The sequence below is a fragment of the Anarrhichthys ocellatus genome, unplaced genomic scaffold, assembly GCF_004355925.1.
Source record: "Anarrhichthys ocellatus isolate YVR2014 unplaced genomic scaffold, GSC_Weel_1.0 scaffold4, whole genome shotgun sequence".
Lineage (NCBI taxonomy): Eukaryota > Metazoa > Chordata > Actinopteri > Perciformes > Anarhichadidae > Anarrhichthys > Anarrhichthys ocellatus.
The window spans coordinates 10,316,293-10,334,733 of NW_022280034.1; the positions used below are offsets into that span (position 1 = coordinate 10,316,293).

The window sequence follows — 18,441 nt, forward strand, 5'->3', positions numbered from 1 at the left end:
TGTAATTGTCCAAAAATCTTGATATATGCAGAGATAATTCTTTTTTGAGTTGTGAGCCCCGCTTCAACAAAATAATCAGCATTAGTATTTACTAGTACTACACTAGAAGTCTGATGAATGGCTAATAAATGTATACTAATCATTTCTGTCACCTGACATTGTGCTTTTCTGTCCTTTTGTTCTTTCTTTCATACTTTTGTTTTCAAGCACGTGAGGGGTATTCCCCTCTTTGTTTTCAAGTCAGCAGACCCACACATGGTGTCTCCTCATCATTTGCAAAACAAAGGCCACAGTTACCCACTGAGGTAAAGAAAACCAAATAAATTAACATAAACTCCTCCTCCTTATGCGTCGTATCCAATAAGAACGCGTTAAGGGCGTGGAGAAGTAATGTTTACGTCTAGCTTGCTGCGAAGTGGGGCAGAGTGGAAAATCCACTTGTCACACGATATAGCGACACGCTGGCTCTCAAATGAGCCACTGCAAGACAGTGTATAGGACGACTACTGTAAGGTAAGAGCATAACTGCTGCTAGAATGGAGATATTCATGCTGTACTGTGGTTGACTGAGTTTACTCGCGGAGTTAAAATAGACACAACAAAACAGCAAAACATCGGCTGAAGTGTACAGTACAGGAGTCTATGTGCTGATATTTAAACATTGAGCTGATGTTTTTATATAGAATGCTTTCCTTCTGGTGTGTTTTGAATAGAAAGTTTGACCAGGACATGGGCCGTGGTGGGATTTTCAGTAATTTAATATCTGAAACATGCAAACAATTACTGTCACTGTCCCACTGCGACTGCGTTCATGTAGTATCAGTCCGAACACTGGATGACGAAGTTACAGCAGTTTGTCTTGAGGTCTCGGGTTTCCAGATGATGCATTTGCAGTATGTAGGGTAATGCCCAATTAAAGTGAGACTAGCTTCAGGCGAACTAATCTAAATTATGTCAGTTATCTCATTCGCCTGCTTGCAAAGCAGTCACCAGCTGCTGTGTTCAGTGGTGGCATTAACTATGACATGCTATCAGGTTGAGGTACAGCGTTTAGTAAAGAAATACGCTTGTTGAGGTGTCAACTGCAACTGAGGCAATTTATTATAATGATTACTGGCTGTGAAAATGGTAAACAGTTCAAAACAGATACGATTTTTTTTAATAGCAAACATATTAGTCTGATGTGTTTTTGGTCAATACATCTGGAAGCATATAGGGGGAAGTTATCAAAAAATAGCCAACTAAGTATTATACTTGTGTCAGGGATACAAATAGTTTTTGTACATCAACTTCACTGATTGTTAGTACTCGTGCATTCTTCAAGTTTATTATGTTATACTGACATTATACTGACATTCCCTGTGTCACAATGTGTCATATTTTGACTAAATAAAATATCCTCAAAAGTAGACATGCCGCACATGGAGAAGGTCTCATTTTTCTTACAGAAATCAGTAAATGCACTTTCATTGTAAATGATTCTTATGTACTAATTTAAAGAGCCACATAAGTATGTTGGGGCCGTCAACATTAAACATTTCCTGCTGCCAACTGCGGCAAATGGGGCAGATAGAACTAGGCGATCTAGCGCACAAAGATCCGTCTGTAGGTTCCACACAAAGATAGTGTGTAGCTTCACGTTGACCGTAAGGAGAGTAAAGGTTAGTGAACACACTGTTGAGCTGAGAAAAGCCCAGAGTGAATGTTTGCTATTCACAATTTGAACTGACTTAATTTCCATTGCCCGACAAGTTTGTGAGACATTGGAGAAAAATGCTGAGAATCCCAGAGAGCTCACAACTTTATCAGTCGAACCACATAAGCTACCATCTTCAAAATTAGAAGGAATGCAACCAATTTAAGGTGATGTACTCTAATCTTTGATTTAGGATATGCCTTCATTTGTTGCAGACCTCATTTTGCAGTTAAACTCATATTCAGCTGAATCTGTTTACCGTTAATTCCCAGAGAGTCCTCTTCTATTTGAAAAAGGGAGTTATTTCTGTCTCTCTCCCTTGAACACAGCCTTCTAGGTTTCAAAAATGTGTAAGTAGATATGCACTTATATGTGTCCAAAAATAATCTGACCTTAGCAAACAAAAAAGCCGAGAATCAGGAGTTCAACATTGACCTTACCCGACATAAATAATAAGTAGTAGAGGGCCTACTGCACACATGCCAGCTGGTCGTAAAGGTGTTGGGTCTGCCGTCCACAGAGCCGCCATGCTGAGAAGAGGCAGGAGCGGCCGGGCTCGGCATTCGGCCTGGAGCGAGACGCGGCCAGAGACAGACGCCATGGAAGTGATCCAGACGTCGGACAGGCAGGAGTGGGAAGGCCAGACAACGACACAGGTGAGACGTTGGGGTTTTGTGGGGTGAAAAGAAAAGTGGAGGAAGGTGCGGAGCGGAAAAGATTGAATTTTAAAAGGATCGGGAAATACATATGAAATGTGTTTTTGGTAATACTGGATAAAGAGACACTTATAATCATTACTTACTTGATGTAAGAGGATACGAAACCCAAAGTTTGTGTCATCAGACCAAATGTGTTACGACCAGATATTACAGATAATATTTCTACCTGAGTACCAGTAGTTTTCCACTGGGACTGAAATGGCTGTGTGTAAGAGATGGTCAAGTCTTCATAGGCAAGGAAAGGGGGCACAGTATTTTTGGAAGGGGTCTCATTTTACTTGCTAGCACACATGACGTCTGTAACCAATAGGAACCATGAACAGCTTTTAGGTAAAAGGCTCTCTTGTTGAGTCTTTGAAACATGGCTCTCATTTGGCTCTTTGGATTATAGATTATTTAAGATTTAGTGATTTTTTTCCATCCAGGCTCTTCCATGTTGCTCTTTCTTGCCGCCGACAAGAGGTTATTGTTTACAAAAAGGCGTCAGGGCTTCCAGTGGAATTTATATAAAGCTGAATACAATCCTCAGGTCCTCCACTGGATCTAATTCCTTTCTCTGCTACCAAGCCAACATCCCTGGACCACGGCCACGTCTATGAACTTATAAGATGCTGTTTGTGTCAACCAGATCAGCGACGTGGAGTCCGAGATGGATTACCTGGAAAGTCCTCAGGCCGTATCCGAGGCGGTTGCCTTGCCCAGCACAGATCCGGTGATAGGGGAGTCTTTCTGCCAGTGTGACCGACAGGAAGAGCTCAGCCCTGGCTCTGGGGTCACCAGTGACTGCCTCTGTGGGGAGGAGGATGAGGGTGAGCAAATGCGGATGAATACAGTAATACACCATATGAACACAGCAGGATACGCTGTAAATCGGCAGAAGTGTGGTGTAGAAGCTGGGCCGACTAATATATCAACATATGGCTTTCCCAGTCCAATAGTTGTTCAGATATTTCAATTAACAAAGTATGAAATAATAACTATCCAGTTACTATAGACGTCCGTGCGTTTGTGTTCCCAGGTTTTGACTGGGAGTGGGACGAGCACTTCAAGTCTTCCGGAGCCTTCCTCAGCTGTGACAATAGGAAGGTGAGCTTCCACTCAGACTACAGCTGTGGCACAGCTGCCATCCGTGGCACCAAGGAGCTCGTAGACGGCCAGCACTTCTGGGAAGTCAAGATGACCTCTCCCGTCTATGGAACCGATATGGTGGGTCACACTCCCTTGTGTAATACTGAAGCTATTGTAGCAGTGGCCTTGAGATGTAATCGGATAGTGTCTGGTGGAGATCTGGAATAAGGCTACTTAACCTGTTTTGATCATGTTTGTACTGTTTTGTTGGTGTAGATGGTGGGAATCGGAACTGCAGAGGTGAATATGGAGAAGTTCAAATTCAGCTTTGGCAGCCTCCTGGGCCACGATGAAGACAGCTGGGGACTCTCCTACACAGGTTAAAGAGGCGGAATACAAGTTTAAAATATACCATGAATTATCAGAGTGATATGTGAAACAGGACGGTGACTTTATACCAGTTGTAAAAAGTTCAACAAAATACGACCCCTAGATTAGGAACCACTGGAACAAAGGACTAAACAACCAAGCTGTATATCAACAGAGAAGGTTTAGAACAGGGACACCCGTGGGTTTCTCCACTGCCCCGCCCCTTGTATGATGCATACAATCTAATGATGTAATATATGATCATATATATATATATGAATACCTTTATTCTTATTTGATACTTTAAATTCATTTCACTGAAAATACTTCTTCGCCGTCACATAAGTAGGATTTAAAATGCATGACTTGGAGCAGTGGTTCCCAAGCTTTTTTATTAAAGGATACATCCTGTTTTTTACCTCAATCTGTTCAAAGGACACCTCCAGCACAAAGGGGACAAAGTGAAGTTCTCCTCTCGGTTTGGCCAGGGCTCCATCATAGGAGTGCACCTGGACACCTGGCATGGTACCCTGACCTTCTACAAGAATCGGCACTGTATAGGTGCGTGTTTCCCTGTAATTGAAGCGACATAAAACACAAGAAAAACTGCATTTTAGTTATGACTGCCCCGTGGTGTTTTCAGGTGTTGCTGCCACAAGGCTGCAGAACAAGAAGTTCTACCCCATGGTGTGCTCCACAGCAGCTAAAAGCAGCATGAAGGTGATCCGTGCCTGCTATACACCCACCTCCCTGCAGTACCTTTGCTGTGCCCGGCTCCGCCAAATGTTGCCCTGCTGCCCCGACGTACTTAATGCTATAGAGCTGCCCCCAGGCCTGCGCACCGTCCTCCACATACAGCTGGGCTGGGTCTTCTCCCTCAGCAGCAGCCCAGAAGCCTCGGAGCAGCACGAGGACTTGCTGGAGGATTCCCACGAGGAGATGAACCTGCCTTCCAGCCCCATCCCGAGCCAAGTCTCCACCCTGAGTGCCTGCACCTCCCCGAGCCCCTGCACCAGCCCGTTCCTTGACGCAGTCCCATACCACTGCCCCTGTCAAATGTCACCTCAAACTCGTCCCTGCACTTGGCACTACCCTCCGAGTCCTCCCAGCAGCGACTACGACAGCTGCAGCTCTGAGCCGGAGGACTACCAATGCAAAAGATGCCGCTGGACATAACTTTGCAGTCAATACGTATTTGGCAGACAGCTATTCTACCGTTGCCATCGACATCTCCTGATCACGGAGAGAAGAGCAATCTCATCTTTAAGCCAAATGTCTTAATCCAGTTTGAGTGGATTGAGGAGTGAGTAAGTGTGCAGTGAGTGAGACATTTAATCAAGATTAGACGTTAGAGTGACATCACGGTTATTCATTCACATTTTAGCCAATTTCTATCATGAGGTTATTAATAAAAATGAGAAGAATCTACCAGTCACTGTCTTTGGAAGGCCTGAGGTTTGCCAGATTAGACTCCGACAAAAAACACATTGGAAATCTTGTGTTTTTTATCTCAGGGATAGACTCCGGGGAAAAATTAGTTGCTTTTTTGATATCCTGGAACTTACATTTTGTAAATGTGTTTCGTAATCAACATTTGGCTTTTTTTTAGGATTTTTAATTTTCTTTAAATTTACAGTTTGTTTATTACCTTTCTTACTCTGGAAATTCTCTAAAATAAAACTAAAAAAACATTTTGTTGCATCTTATTTTATAGGCTATTCCACAAGTAAACAAAACAAATGTAGTTCACCGAGGTTCCTCTAACAATACATCTTGCATTTGTACATTTGTTCATCAAACAAAATATTGTATCAAGGAAGTACACATCAAATAGTTTGTTATTTTACGAAACATTCTATTCATCAAATCGGTTGAAGTTCAGATGAGTATGAATGGTGCTTTACTGGAAGGTGAACATGATATCTAAGGCATACGCTTAGCTTGTAAGCATCAACATTAACAGCCAAGTGGGGGACAAAGTGTCATTAGAGAACCAGATTAATCCTTGCTGTCATCCGTCCATCTGGTTCTCAAGAGGACAGATCAGTCCAGGACAAGCTGGGGGTTGTGGGCAGTGAAGCAGCGGTAAACTCTAGCGGATATCTCCGGTCCTACTCGTCTCTCTTTACCTCCACTTTTTATTAAAAGGCCAGCTAACAGCCCCTTTCTGTCTTCTTCTGACTCCAAGCTCTGGTACGCCTAAGAAACAACATTGGAAATTGGTTAATTTTTATACATCCTGAAAGGTTTTTTAGTTATAAATAGCAGTAGAAAGCAACATAGTCTGCTTTGCTTTTTATTGCTTTACGATAAAGTGGGAATTTAGACCACCCTCTTCATGCACTGAGCTCTACAACACCCTACTGAAGCATAGCCAGGTGGTGTACCTGCAGCAGCAGCTGAGGAGACGGGTAGGCTGCAGTCACAGCGGAGGCCACAGCAGGACTAACTCTGTTCAGCTGCTGGATCTGCCTGCTCCAGACCTGGATCAGCCCCGAGCCGTCCCTCTCCACCCGAACCCCGCTGGCCCATGAACCGTCCACACAGAAGGGCAGCTCTGCTCGCTCTGTCATTAGTCTGGAAAGACATGGAAGGACATCTTAAAAGTGGGGTAAGGTCAGTCAGGTAAGTTTTCCTTGTCTGCTAATGCGAGATAATGACTGAAGTGGCTTCGTACTTGAAAGGGCGCTTTGATAAGGCCTTGGTGACAGCACACACATGGTTAGTGACCTCCTGCCAGCCATCCAGGAAGACTAGGGTGATATTCTTACAGAGCTGTAGGTACACAAGAACCTGGAGAGAAATGCAGACATTACCAAAGACGCCCCTCCTAAATCACTACATCAAGTGTGCAGGAACGTGTAGGACAAGTATGGACAGTGTTTAGCGCTCTCTCACCCTCTGAAACATACAGGTGAGTGGCAACATCTACAAAAAGAACATGCAAGATCAACTAATCCTCAGATTCAAAGTAAACTGACCTCCTTGACGTCCAGGTTCTCCATCCCTGATTTGGATTGTAGCATCTCATCTAGTAAATACACACCACAAGCATCTGTCCTGTTGGTAAGTAAACCAATACATCAGATCAGAGTACATGAAAGCTAACACAGAACAAGTGTGTAAAGTTAGTAAATGGGAAAGTAAATAAGAGTATCTATCTATCTATCTAACAGAGGCCACAATCACGGACATATACACTAACCTGTAATCTGGCTGAGAGTCTGTCACTAAGAGAGTGACCACCTTCTTGGCATCCCGGTTGAGACACTCCAATATTGGACTGAGGAAAGACCCCATCACTGTCTCCTCCCCCTCACTGTCTAGCATCTGCAGTGGCAACACAATAACACAGAGGAGGGACATCATGTGTAGACTGGCATCAAAGTTAAATTATTACACCTTCAAAAAGGTTGATTACTTTCTTCACAGCGATCACCATGTCCACGAAGTCATTCAGACCCAGCACCAGAGCCACCTGCTCCTCCTCCACCGATCCATCTTCCCCCTGCAAAACACAAAACAGTAATGACCCCACTGGAAAATGTAGAAAAGGTACGAATATGTTAGTAAGTAGAAATACAGCAAATTAATAAATGTAATGCAGCCAGAATATCACAATTGATTAAATGAATGTATGATTTTACGAGAAGCGTGAGGTGCCTACCTGAGGTAACTCTCTGATCCAGGCGATGCTGTGTGGGACCTGCTGGCTCTCAATGGTATACCTCCACTCAAAGGCAGCCAGGGTGTCCAGCAAGATGTCGGAGCCATCTTGTTGCAGAAGGGCTGGGGAAGAAAAGCACACACAGGCTTCTAGATAAACACACGTGTGCATGAAGCATTTCAGCCTTATCCTCTTTGTGGAAGTTGTACCCTGTTGTCTTTAAGTGGTCCTTGTTGGTTCAGACATTGAAGCTTAGGCATAGGTGGTAAATATGAATTGTCCTGCACGCAATTGTCATTGCCGAAAGTTTGCACTTACTTCCTTACATATTTAATATACATTAAAAACTGACAGCCTTCCAGCTATTTTATATATGTGTCAAAATCAACACAAGAATGAATGGAAAAGTACTTGCATTTTGACATTTCATAAAATTTAAATATCATACTTTTAATCAATGTCCCCTTTGTGTTTACAGTATGTATATTTCGTAGCATCAGTTAAAAAAATCAATCTTGTTGACAAGCTGTAGTAATCTCTTCGATGGTGGGATAAAATTCCGACAGCACCTGAAGGCAGCATGGTGTACCTGGATCTACGCAGACAGTCAGAGACTTCAGGCAGTTCTCTGGCCGGAGACACTTCACGTTCTCCGCAGCCTCTCTCCTCCTCTGCTGCTCTTGTCTCCTCTCCTTCTTCTCCTGGGCTCTTGTTGCTCTCTGCCTCTCTCTCGCCTCCTTCCTCTCCCTGACTGCATGTCTGTCCGCCTCTATCTCTTCCTTGGTGCGGCGTTTTTTTGCAGGGCTTGGTGCGCACCGTCGATCTGGTCGCGGGGGAGACAAAGCAGACGCTTGATTGCAATCCGGTGTCGTGGGTGACGACGATGGGAGGGTTTTGCACGTGTGGTCTGAACTCTGATCCTCTTCTGTGCTGATCGTTGCTTTTTGACCGCTCTCATCGCGGTTTAAGTCAAGTTTAGTCTCAGCGTCGCTGTCCTCAGATTCAGATATTTCCCATGTTTGAACTCTACGCACCGCAGACATTTTATATGTTTAAAACATAATCAAAAACGCGTTGGATCCGCAATGTTTACATGACCTCGATGGTGTCCGCTGAGGGACAAAAGACGATAAACGCGCCTTTACCTGGTAGCTCAGTAGAAACCTTTTAAAAAGAGACAGACCAAAGAGTAGATTATATTTATTTTAACCAGAAGGCAGAGAGTCTCTGCTGTCTGAAGCCGCTTATATATGTTGGTTCTATTACATTTAGTCTCGGGACAAACTATATAGAAAAATAACATCCTTAAGAAGGTGCTGAACACATTTTAAGACTGCAACGCAACCTAGTCATACAGAAGGCTATACGATTTATTTTGTTTTATATAAAAATGTAAATATGCAGATATTGTATCATAAAGAGTCAGATTACAGTCGTAGCCATAGTCAATTTGATGCGTTTGGTTGACAAGAATAAACATAATGTTTTAGGGTGTCTCCGAAATTAATTTGGTAAAACATGTGTAAACTTGTAGGCTACATTTTAATAACATGGATCTTTCTTTATTTGTAATTTAACTGAAAAATATTGCTATAACCAAATTAATAGTAAAAACACAATATACCAACACAATTTAAATCCGTTAAAGACATTTACTATATTGTGTTAAAGTATTTGACTATTAAAAAAACCCAACAATTTATTTCATTATACATTTTACGTTTTATGGCAAAATTCACAAACGTGTAGATTTATTGAAAACACAATTATGTTCACATGTACACATTTATTTTATTATTCTGGTAATGTTTACCATAGAAAATACAATAACAGGAAGATCTAGAAATCAATAAAGTTTGTAGGGTACAAAAAGAAAAAGTGCAGGGTCGCTGCGCGAGTAGATTTCCAAACAATCCGCTGCGTCCTCGCGCATCAGAAGGTCCATCCATACAGCTTGAAGAGCTGCGGTCTACGGACAGCAGTCAGTCGGAGCGGACCTGAACGCATCCTGCTAACCAGTCTGTTCATGTAAACAACACAGAGGAATGGGATCTGGAAGTTTAATTTTATAGCCACTGTCTTTTTACTCACTATGACGCAACCGGCGGAGAAAGGTACGTCTGAATAGAGTTTTGTATTTCCACAAAATACTCTTGTCAACAGATTTAGCGAAGCAGAAAACCAGACGTGTGTCTTGTAACCCTTCATATACTTCCCTGAACAACTGGGCCACTGAAAGACCAACTCAGCAGTTTATGCTTTAGTGTTGGTTAAGAGCTCATGTGACTAAATAGGACGTTGCCAAAACCCCTGACGTTAGCAGTAACGTTTTTGCTATCTCATGAATGTATTCTGACAGAAGCTAAGCTAAATTCAGCCCATGCTCCAATGCTTTCACACAAACACAGTTGGTTTTCCCAGTGAGGTAAAAACACAAAAAAATCCCCTGAAATGCATCTGCAGCTCCACTCTCAGAAATGTGCTTTTGTTATTGTTGCAGAATGAGAAGATTGTGTGAAATCCATGTCTGACACTAATGATTATTAGTTAATGTCTTCAAACATGTCTGGAGGGGATCTTTAAAGCGTTCTAGACAATTTGTCTTTTTAAAAGCACTGTGTTAAAACCAATAATTAATATAAGACATATGGATATAAGTTTTTTTTCCATCGGGGTGCTCACATACTTTCTGGTTGGAAAATATTCTGCAGATAAATTTAATGACAATGTCACCGAACATGCTGCTATTGGTGTTTTCATGTTTCAGACTGACTTTCACATTGAGAAACTGTTATTTTCAACAGTATATTACCGCTTTGTGGTGCTGTTCTTCAACTGTCTGCTGACATTTGGCTCTTACTTCTGCTTCGACATCCCGAGTGTGCTGCAGGATCAGTTCCAAGGGGTAAGTAAGAGGCAGCAGGGCAGACCGCCTTAAAGATACCATCCGTATCGAATGGTTTCCCCACAATAACTCAACAGCATCTTTGCAGTTTGGCGTCAACATTACAACTGTGTCCTCAGTTTGTGGCTGGTTAGATAATAACTTAAATCACTGGTTTTCCCCACATCTGGCAGAACCTGACATGTTCCAATGCGACAGTGATCAATGGCACAGTGGACTGTGTGGTGGGATTGGGGATGAACCCTCAGCAGTACAATCTTCTTTATGCCATCTATGCTTGGACGTAAGTGCACACACACACACACACATCGACTCTGCAGTGATAGGCTGACAATGGCTTATCAGAAAACGGCTACAGTGTCTCTGTTCTCCTATCAACAGGAATGCAGTAGTGGTGATCATGGCTGGCTTCATGATTGACAAATTAGGAAACCGCTGTAAGTCAACGAAAATAGATAAATATCTTTCCCGCAAACCTAACAACTGATTTGTGGTAACTCGTGGTAAATCGTTTGACCTTTCCTCCTCTCTGCAGTTGGAGTGTTTCTGTTCTCTTTCCTGTGTGTTTTGGGCTCGTCACTCTTTGCACTGGGTTCCCACTTCAAAGGAACTCCCTATCTGCTGCCGCTTATGCTCACAGGGCGACTACTGTTTGGATCAGGCAATGGATCTCTGACCAGTAAGGCCTCCTTCCGGAAGTCGCATACTTAGCAGTGTCCACTCGGAGGAATATTCCTTAACTGCTCTTCTCATTTCCTTATAAGTTGTTCAGAACCGCATCACAGCCTTCTGGTTCAAAGGGAAGGAGCTGGCCTTGGCTTTCGGTGTGACTCTGGCTTTCTCTCGCCTGGGTTCAGTCCTGAACTTCTTCCTCACCCAGAGGTTTGAAGAAAAGTACGGCATGCAGTGGACACTCTGGGGTGGTAGGTAATACATGCAGGGGAGAGAAACCTCAAGGTTTATGGCACGATTGAATAATAATAAAATGTAAAAAGTAAGGGTGTTTTTCACATGATGTGTTCTAGGTGCACTACTGTGTGTGCTGGGCTTTGTATCTGCCGTTCTTGTCAGTGCCCTGGACAAGATCGGTATGAGGCAGCTGGGTCTGGATGGCGCCATCCAAGAGGAGTCCCGCAAAGTGGTCCGAACTGTACCTTTTTAAATATAACCTGTTTACGAAGTGCAAGGATGGTGCAGATGGAGGATCTGACCTCACTTATTTTGTTTAAATGTACATTAACGTCGTGTGTGTGTGTGTGTGTGTGTAGAGGATTCAGGATGTGAAGCTCCTGTCGCTAAGATACTGGCTGCTGGTTCTCACCATCATGTTCTTCTACAACGGCATCTTCCCCTTCATCGCTGATGCCAGGTACAGCTATCGACACAGGTTTAAAATGAGAGTGTTGAAGGCCAGAATACAATGTTATGTTTAGGATAACAGACTTTTTTTTTTAGAAATAATACTTTTTAGGATGTGTATATATATCATACAATCACTGTATTCTAATGAACCCAGGGCATAAACACTTAAAAGAATAATTACGTTTTTAACATACGGCTGTATTTGTTTTCCTGTCCAGTAAGTTTATTCAGGATAAATACGACGGCTACAGCCAGAAGGAGGCGGCCTACGTCGCCGGGGCGGTATATGACAGCTCACTGGTCCTCTCAGCCTGCGTGGGCATTCTCATAGTAAGCGTCTGTAACCTAAAGCTGTTCCTAAGCAGTCTTATGGAGGTAAGTTGGTGCAACACGCGACCCTCTCTTGTCTTTGTTCCAGGATTATGTGGGGCTGCGGGGCGTGTTTGCACTGGCCTGTGCCATCCTCACGCTGCCTGTGTTTGGACTGCTGGCCTTCACCTTTGTTGCCCCTCTCGTGTCCACCATATGGCTGGGAATCACTTACTCCTTTGCTGCTGTGAGTTTATGTCAAAGCCGTTGTTTAAACATTTTCATTTCTAACGCCTGCTTTCTCTCAGGTACGGTGACCCCCATAAGTGATCGATTTGTCTTATTCTTTCTCAAATCGAATGCTTTGGGGCAGGGAAATTAATTGTCAAAAGCATTCGCTTTCTATCTTAATTCAAACTATATGTGCTGTATTCCAGTCCAGCATGTGGCCGTCTATTCCACTCGTGGTGCCTCAGGCGACTCTGGGAACAGCCATGGGTCTGGCCACCTCCATACAGATGGTGGGCATTGGGTTGTCAAATCTTGTCGTTGGGCAGATTTTGGGCACCAAGTCCAGGTAAAGAAATGCTTCAGATAAAGCATCTCATTGCAGTGCACTTGATGGGCCATGCTGAATGTGAGATCGTTACTTACCTTCAGTGCTTTCTCCATTCCCCGGCCAGCGAAACTAAGATTCCGTTGTGGCGTTGGCAAAGGATGATGATCTTCATGTTGGCCAACACCGTCAGCTGCATCGTCACCGCAGTGCTGCTCAACATTGTTGACCACAGACAGGTCAGACATCTCACAGCCCGTGTACCATTTTTATATATAAATGTGCTGTTGTCAGCTGACTACAGCACAGGATACGGTACAGTGTGTTCAGTTAATATTTGCTGTTCTGCAGGGCGGGACCCTGAACAAGACAACCAAGAGGTCAGGCCCGGCGGAGAGAGACTCCGACAGAGAGCCGCTCAACCAGGGAGAGGAAGAGCAAAATGAGGATGAGGAGGCCGACGAGGCGGTCAGATCTCGTTCTGAAAACTCCTAAGTTTTGTGAACTTCTTACTACAGTGAAGACTTTTCTCTTTTTATATATGTATTTTACTTGTAACACTTCAAATGGGACTTGATTTATTGCAGGCCTCAATGATAATCACGTTACCTCTCCGTTCTGCGGTTGCTACAGCAGATACTGGAGCAGTTTAATGAATCGGAATAAATACATCTCTGTTAAACAGTATTTACACCCAGATGGTGAGGCTACAGTGTATTAAATGTACAACAACTGTTTTTTCAGTAACACAGGTAAGTAAAACATCAAACTCTCTTAAAGCTTTAGCTTCCAACTGTACTGCCATAACTGACTGTGTGCACCTTATTCAGGTTGCTAAATAATACAGGAAATATTAAAAATAAATAAAAGCCCACCTTTTATGTGGATGGTAGATGTAGTCAAATGAAGCAATACATTCCTTTGTGCAGCTGCAAATTCAGCACACACTATCTGTATTTCTTCTTCCATCTAATGCCGTCGTTTGACGTGACGGTGACGTAGTTTTGATGCAATGAAGAACACTCTGCTTTGTCAATTAATACAGCACTCGCTGGCGAATGTATTGCTTCAATTGACCATCAACAATCATTGGGCATCCACATAAAACATGGACATTTTTCCGTTATAGAAATGTAATGTTTGTTTTAAATGATTTTGTAACGAAACAGTGAAACATTTGTCTCCTACTTGTTTGTTCATTGTTCGAGATTTCACAATGTAGAAGGGAATTTTATATTTTTCACATTGACAAAACAGCAAAAATAAAACGCTGTTCACCTTTTCTGCAATCTGTGTTACACCCACACATTTTCTTGGTACCATCTGCAGCTCCCCTCGGCTTTACAGAGCTTCATAACCAGTTTCAGCTGATTGTTTAGCTTCATGGCCCACAGCGGTACTGTTTTGGTTCACCCTTAATGCTCAGATAGCAATGTTTTCACTGAAAAAAGTTATAAAGAATCCACTGTAAACTACCTGCTCAGCACCAAACGACAGACAGATATAGTTGGCGATTAGCTGGTGAACATAAAGAGCCAGTTATTTCCCTTCACTCGTCATATGCAATATCAGATTGACCAGCATGATTTTCTTCTAAATAGATCACAGCATGTTTAGCACATTACAGCCAGTAGGTAGAGCTCTTTACACACTTCTTTGCAATGGCTACGACTGCTGCTCCTGTAGTAAGCACGGTATTATAGAGTGTTTGTCCTAATGGCTTTTACTTCAGCTCTTCAGGTCCCATATTCAACCTCTAGTTTTACTTACATTAATCTTACTAACTACTTTCTTACTGATCAGAGAGATGTTTGTGGGTCGTCTGGGTACTTTAGGGGAGCCAGTCATGATAACAGTGCTTCATATCACATCAAGGGGAAAGTATTTTGTAGAGACATGTTACCTGTTAAAGCTTGTGTTTTCAATCAACTTCCGCCCGTTTTTTCGCATATAGCCAGCACACTGTAGACGTCTGAGTAGTTGTTTAGCATTGAATTTTGATTAAAAGTAGATTATAAAGTGCCTTAACTGATCGAGACCGACTGTCTGCTCTTGAATAATGCCGCGGTCCTTAAATACTTCTGGACTCATGATGCCTCCTGTCGCTGACTCTGTTCCAGGTTAAAGCTTCCCTGCTCTACAGCTAAGCGTTCAAAACACTGCAGTCCATGCCAAATAGCACAGTAGATTACAGAGGGGGAAAAAAAATCAATCACATGTACAATATTTGCAGCAGGAGGGTTATGAAAAGTTCCGGAAAAAAGTATTTTGTGTCTAGCTGGTCCTTTTATTCAGTCATAATCCAACCAAAGATCAGATATACATTAAATCTAATCAAATGATTCTATCTGCGTACATAACTGGATGATACAATAGAGCTCATAATCTTCTTAAGCGAGTGCCCCAGTCACTAGATTACTAGAATAATGCACGAGTCAAAGTCACTGGAATAGAGGCCAGAAGGTTACCTGAGACTGTCTTGAGCTCAGATCCTCCGTTTACCATGAAGATAAACCCTAAAAATATACCTTACTTAATCTTCTTAAGGGGCGTGAGGTAGGAGTTAGTCTTTGACAGCCTGATGGACAACACACACACACGCTGAGTCAGTCACAAAGTCTTAGAGGGCAACTTAACACCCGACATACAACAAGAGGGTTTTAACGTCTTGAGATTTGCTTCATGGTTTCTCACTTGGTGTCAGTCTGCAGCCTGAACTGTGTGGCCGAAAGCCTCGAGGACACGAGCATGTCGGGCCTCCTCAACCTCAGCAACCTGGGCAGGATCTGCGGCTCCGGCAACAGCAATGAAATGGTAGTTGTGGACCGGGTCAAGAGGAAGAACTCTGTCAGGCGCATGTCAATTATTGAAGATGGTGAAGTTGCAGAGATTCTCTACCTCATTCCTAAACAGTCCATGATGGAGCAGCTGCCCTTCATCAACCCCAACGACTACATCCTGTGTGAGAAGTTGGCCAGTATACCTGCAGAGGTGTCAGGTAAAGAATAGTTTACTTCCTTATGTGGTTCGCATGGGTGATATCTTGGTATTTTATTGACTTGTCATTACAGTTTATAATTTGGCCATTTTGTTCGTGTGCCATTAATTTCCAACTTGGAAAAGGCTAAATATGAATTAGATTTAACACGTCAACTGTCTGCTTTATTCTTATTTAATAACGACACATCGAGCTGATAGACAAACAGTGTTGTAGACATTTAATATTATGTCTGTTCGTTAACTGGCATTACTATTCATCACCACAGCTCCTCATTGCTGTGAGTATTAAAGGTTTTCGGTCAATCGGTCTATAATATGGACATGTGAGAAATCAATGACTGCTGTCAACCCTTTGGTTTAACAGCTGCCTCTACACACACTTTTAATCACACTTACCGTGAATATTGTGCCTCATTTATCAGGTTTAATTACTTCTATGCAGACTATAGAAGCCTGTGTGTATTAGGAGACTACTCATATTCAGTTTGGTGGTTACAAATAGTCACAAAATGCTAAAGGGTTTTTGAAAAGGACAAAAAATATCAGCAGCAGGTAATGTTGTCGCTTAATCATCTGTACTGAGCAATAGTCCCATCATAGACACAAATATATTATGGCAATTTTCTGCAAAGTAACAGAAATATGTGTCTCGACATTTTTAAATGCACCACCAATGAGCTGGTTATTGTAGGTAAATGTGATCTGAAGCAGTTTGAAGCGGAGGAAGCCCGACAAGGTTAATGTGACTTACCTCAAAAAACTAAATAATTAATAAATAATACACAACTATTATCAGCATTACATGTCTGGAGTTCAAATACTCTCTTGTTCAGCATGTTTCAGAAGCACAATGCCATTCCTACTGTCCTCTTGGAGAACACGCACACACACGCACGCACACACACACACACACACACACACACACACACACACACACACACACTCCTGCTCTCTGTGTTTTGGACCACCCCCTTTCCCTTGGACCAGCAGTCCACTTAGTTCCTGTCCTCACTGGGATCCGCTGCAGTGAGACCAACAGACGAGCAGACACCAACTGTCATGAAAGAGAAAGGTAGACACATCTAAGTGTGTGTGATTGTGTGTGTGGTATCGGATGCGAAAGAGAGGGTGTGTCTGCTTGTGTTATATGTCTGTTTTTATTTACTTATGATTTGTTTACAACTAGTGATGGTGGCATTTGATTGATTTAAAGGTCAAAACTAATTATGACTTTGAATTAACTGCTCTGGCAGGTAGTGTTATACCATTATTGGTTTAACATTGTTTTGTACTGTACAGTGCTGTTTAAACTACATCTTATTTGTAATCTGCGTATGTGAAGCCTGGAAACTAAAAGCAACATTTTCACCTGTTAAGATTAGCAAACAGTGATGATTCTCAAACTTTTCCCCAAATCTAGAAACGGAATAGGAAGATAAATAGTATGGTTGCCAAGTAGGGGAAAGTGTAATCCCAGCTGTTACAGCTAATCGTAGAGCACCGTATTGGGTTAAGACCAGCATGTGATTTTAGCAATAACTCTGAATTTAGCAGTGTTTCTCTCTGGTTATTCTATTTTGCAGCCACAGGGAACAGATAGATAGTCTATTGTGCCGCTGTAGTGACTCTTACTCAGTAAGAGTGGAGAAAGTTATTACATGACCTCATTGTATGGATTACTTAGTACATAAAATTAGAATGAGGTATATTTACATCTACATTACAAAAACATTCTGAAGACTTAACATAGATACTCACTCCTTACACACACAGATGCAGATTTTCATAGCTGGAGATACTGGGTTGTGTGATTAACTGTCCGTCTCAGGTTTCTCACCATTTGCTCTCTTTCTAAATCTACCATTTGCTAATACTTCACACCATATCAGCTTCACATTCTGAGCAAGATCAAGAAAGAACAGAAGGCATTTTGGATTCCTAAAATACTTCCATCTGAGGACTCCACACATGAGTTTTACCACTGACAAGCACATAAACTAAAAGTATACTGTACAAGGGATATGCTTCATATACAGGATAATACCACACAAGTGCTGTATTACTTTATACACGTAATACAATACCTGTCCTTCTCCATCATTCAGTTCACAACAAAACAAAACCTTCAAACATTTTTAATCAGCAGGAGTATTTCTGTGATGTTGTTGTGTTGGCATCAAAGCTCTGTCATTAACAAATATCTGAGGCGTTCTGGGACAAAGGACAGTTTGGCTGGGTTTTCAGTCCTTGTTGGAGTCCCATGGCCAAAAGAATGGGTTACATTCCTGCTAGTTTGGCAGTAATACCACCTATCTTTCACAAGTTCTTTTGAGATGAGATATTGAGCGATTGCTAACGCACAATGTCCTCCTACTGCTCTTCTATTGGCAGGAATAATCTAAAATGACCAAACTGTTTTTTTTGCTTCCATTTTAAGCTTTCAGTGAAATGTGAAATGTGTGGATACACAGACTTAATTAGACTGCTCCAGGATGTTAAGATATTGATGACTAGTATTTGTCTAATCACTATCATCACTAATGCAGTCTGCATTACAGCAGCTGTGGAAGTTCTTAATCCCCACAGCACTGCATTATGTCTTCCCAACTGGACAATCAGTTACAGTGAGCTTTATATTAACCTTTTTGGAAGCTTGGTCTCTTAATCTAGTCTGTTACTTTATGTGTGTTACCATAGTGACAAATCTCTCCTGTTGTGGGGCAGACATACCGATGTACTTGACTCAGTTTTCTTAGTATTCATGAGACTGAGTTGGGAAACGTTTGAAAG

At 42.3% G+C, this 18,441-nt stretch overlaps 4 protein-coding genes across 7 annotated transcripts in view; 3 read left to right on the forward strand and 1 right to left on the reverse strand.

Annotated features, from left to right (window-relative positions):
• The first annotated feature begins 420 nt into the window (after positions 1-420).
• On the forward strand, positions 421-5,481 carry spsb3b (splA/ryanodine receptor domain and SOCS box containing 3b). The gene is made up of 7 exons (XM_031843841.1): positions 421-513; positions 2,217-2,352; positions 3,044-3,224; positions 3,434-3,621; positions 3,760-3,862; positions 4,288-4,413; positions 4,496-5,481. The coding sequence occupies exons 1-7, from the start codon at positions 473-475 to the stop codon at positions 5,026-5,028; spliced, it is 1,308 nt and encodes a 435-aa protein (XP_031699701.1). The 5' UTR covers positions 421-472; the 3' UTR covers positions 5,029-5,481.
• A 62-nt stretch (positions 5,482-5,543) lies between these two features.
• eme2 (essential meiotic structure-specific endonuclease subunit 2) lies at positions 5,544-8,674 on the reverse strand. Its single transcript, XM_031843840.1, has 8 exons — positions 8,109-8,674; positions 7,520-7,641; positions 7,274-7,360; positions 7,058-7,182; positions 6,834-6,912; positions 6,530-6,645; positions 6,240-6,429; positions 5,544-6,051 (listed from the first exon to the last, which is right to left on the reverse strand). Exons 1-8 carry the CDS (start codon positions 8,560-8,562, stop codon positions 5,896-5,898), a joined length of 1,329 nt encoding a protein of 442 aa, XP_031699700.1. The 5' UTR covers positions 8,563-8,674; the 3' UTR covers positions 5,544-5,895.
• On the forward strand, positions 8,118-13,940 carry mfsd1l (major facilitator superfamily domain containing 1-like). Its single transcript, XM_031843839.1, has 13 exons — positions 8,118-9,633; positions 10,324-10,424; positions 10,598-10,707; positions 10,806-10,861; positions 10,960-11,103; positions 11,189-11,347; positions 11,450-11,565; positions 11,693-11,793; positions 12,005-12,116; positions 12,205-12,342; positions 12,533-12,672; positions 12,779-12,890; positions 13,003-13,940. The coding sequence occupies exons 1-13, from the start codon at positions 9,612-9,614 to the stop codon at positions 13,144-13,146; spliced, it is 1,455 nt and encodes a 484-aa protein (XP_031699699.1). The 5' UTR covers positions 8,118-9,611; the 3' UTR covers positions 13,147-13,940.
• A 2,736-nt stretch (positions 13,941-16,676) lies between these two features.
• LOC116381593 (actin-binding LIM protein 1-like) overlaps positions 16,677-18,441 on the forward strand; it is a 16,356-nt gene continuing 14,591 nt past the window's right edge. For all 4 annotated transcript variants that reach the window (XM_031843864.1, XM_031843866.1, XM_031843865.1 and 1 more), the window contains exon 1: positions 16,677-16,723. In XM_031843864.1, coding sequence (XP_031699724.1) covers positions 16,711-16,723 — 13 coding nt within the window. In that variant the 5' untranslated portion in view covers positions 16,677-16,710. The remainder of the gene's footprint in view (positions 16,724-18,441) is intronic.

Excerpts from the sequence above, each read along its gene's own strand:
- mfsd1l (XM_031843839.1), top strand. The coding sequence starts at position 9,612 with ATGACGCAACCGGCGGAGAAAG. Across the intron at positions 9,634-10,323 it reads GACGCAACCGGCGGAGAAAG|TATATTACCGCTTTGTGGTG; the intron begins GTACGTCTGAAT and ends TATTTTCAACAG. Across the intron at positions 10,708-10,805 it reads TATGCCATCTATGCTTGGAC|GAATGCAGTAGTGGTGATCA; the intron begins GTAAGTGCACAC and ends TCCTATCAACAG.
- eme2 (XM_031843840.1), bottom strand. The coding sequence starts at position 8,562 with ATGTCTGCGGTGCGTAGAGTTCAAACATGGGAAATATCTGAATCTGAG. Across the intron at positions 7,183-7,273 it reads TGGTGATCGCTGTGAAGAAA|ATGCTAGACAGTGAGGGGGA; the intron begins GTAATCAACCTT and ends TTGCCACTGCAG. Across the intron at positions 6,646-6,833 it reads AGAACCTGGACGTCAAGGAG|GTTCTTGTGTACCTACAGCT; the intron begins GTCAGTTTACTT and ends ATTTCTCTCCAG.
- spsb3b (XM_031843841.1), top strand. The coding sequence starts at position 473 with ATGAGCCACTGCAAGACAGTGTATAGGACGACTACTGTAAG. Across the intron at positions 514-2,216 it reads TATAGGACGACTACTGTAAG|AGCCGCCATGCTGAGAAGAG; the intron begins GTAAGAGCATAA and ends TGCCGTCCACAG. Across the intron at positions 3,622-3,759 it reads CCGTCTATGGAACCGATATG|ATGGTGGGAATCGGAACTGC; the intron begins GTGGGTCACACT and ends TTGTTGGTGTAG.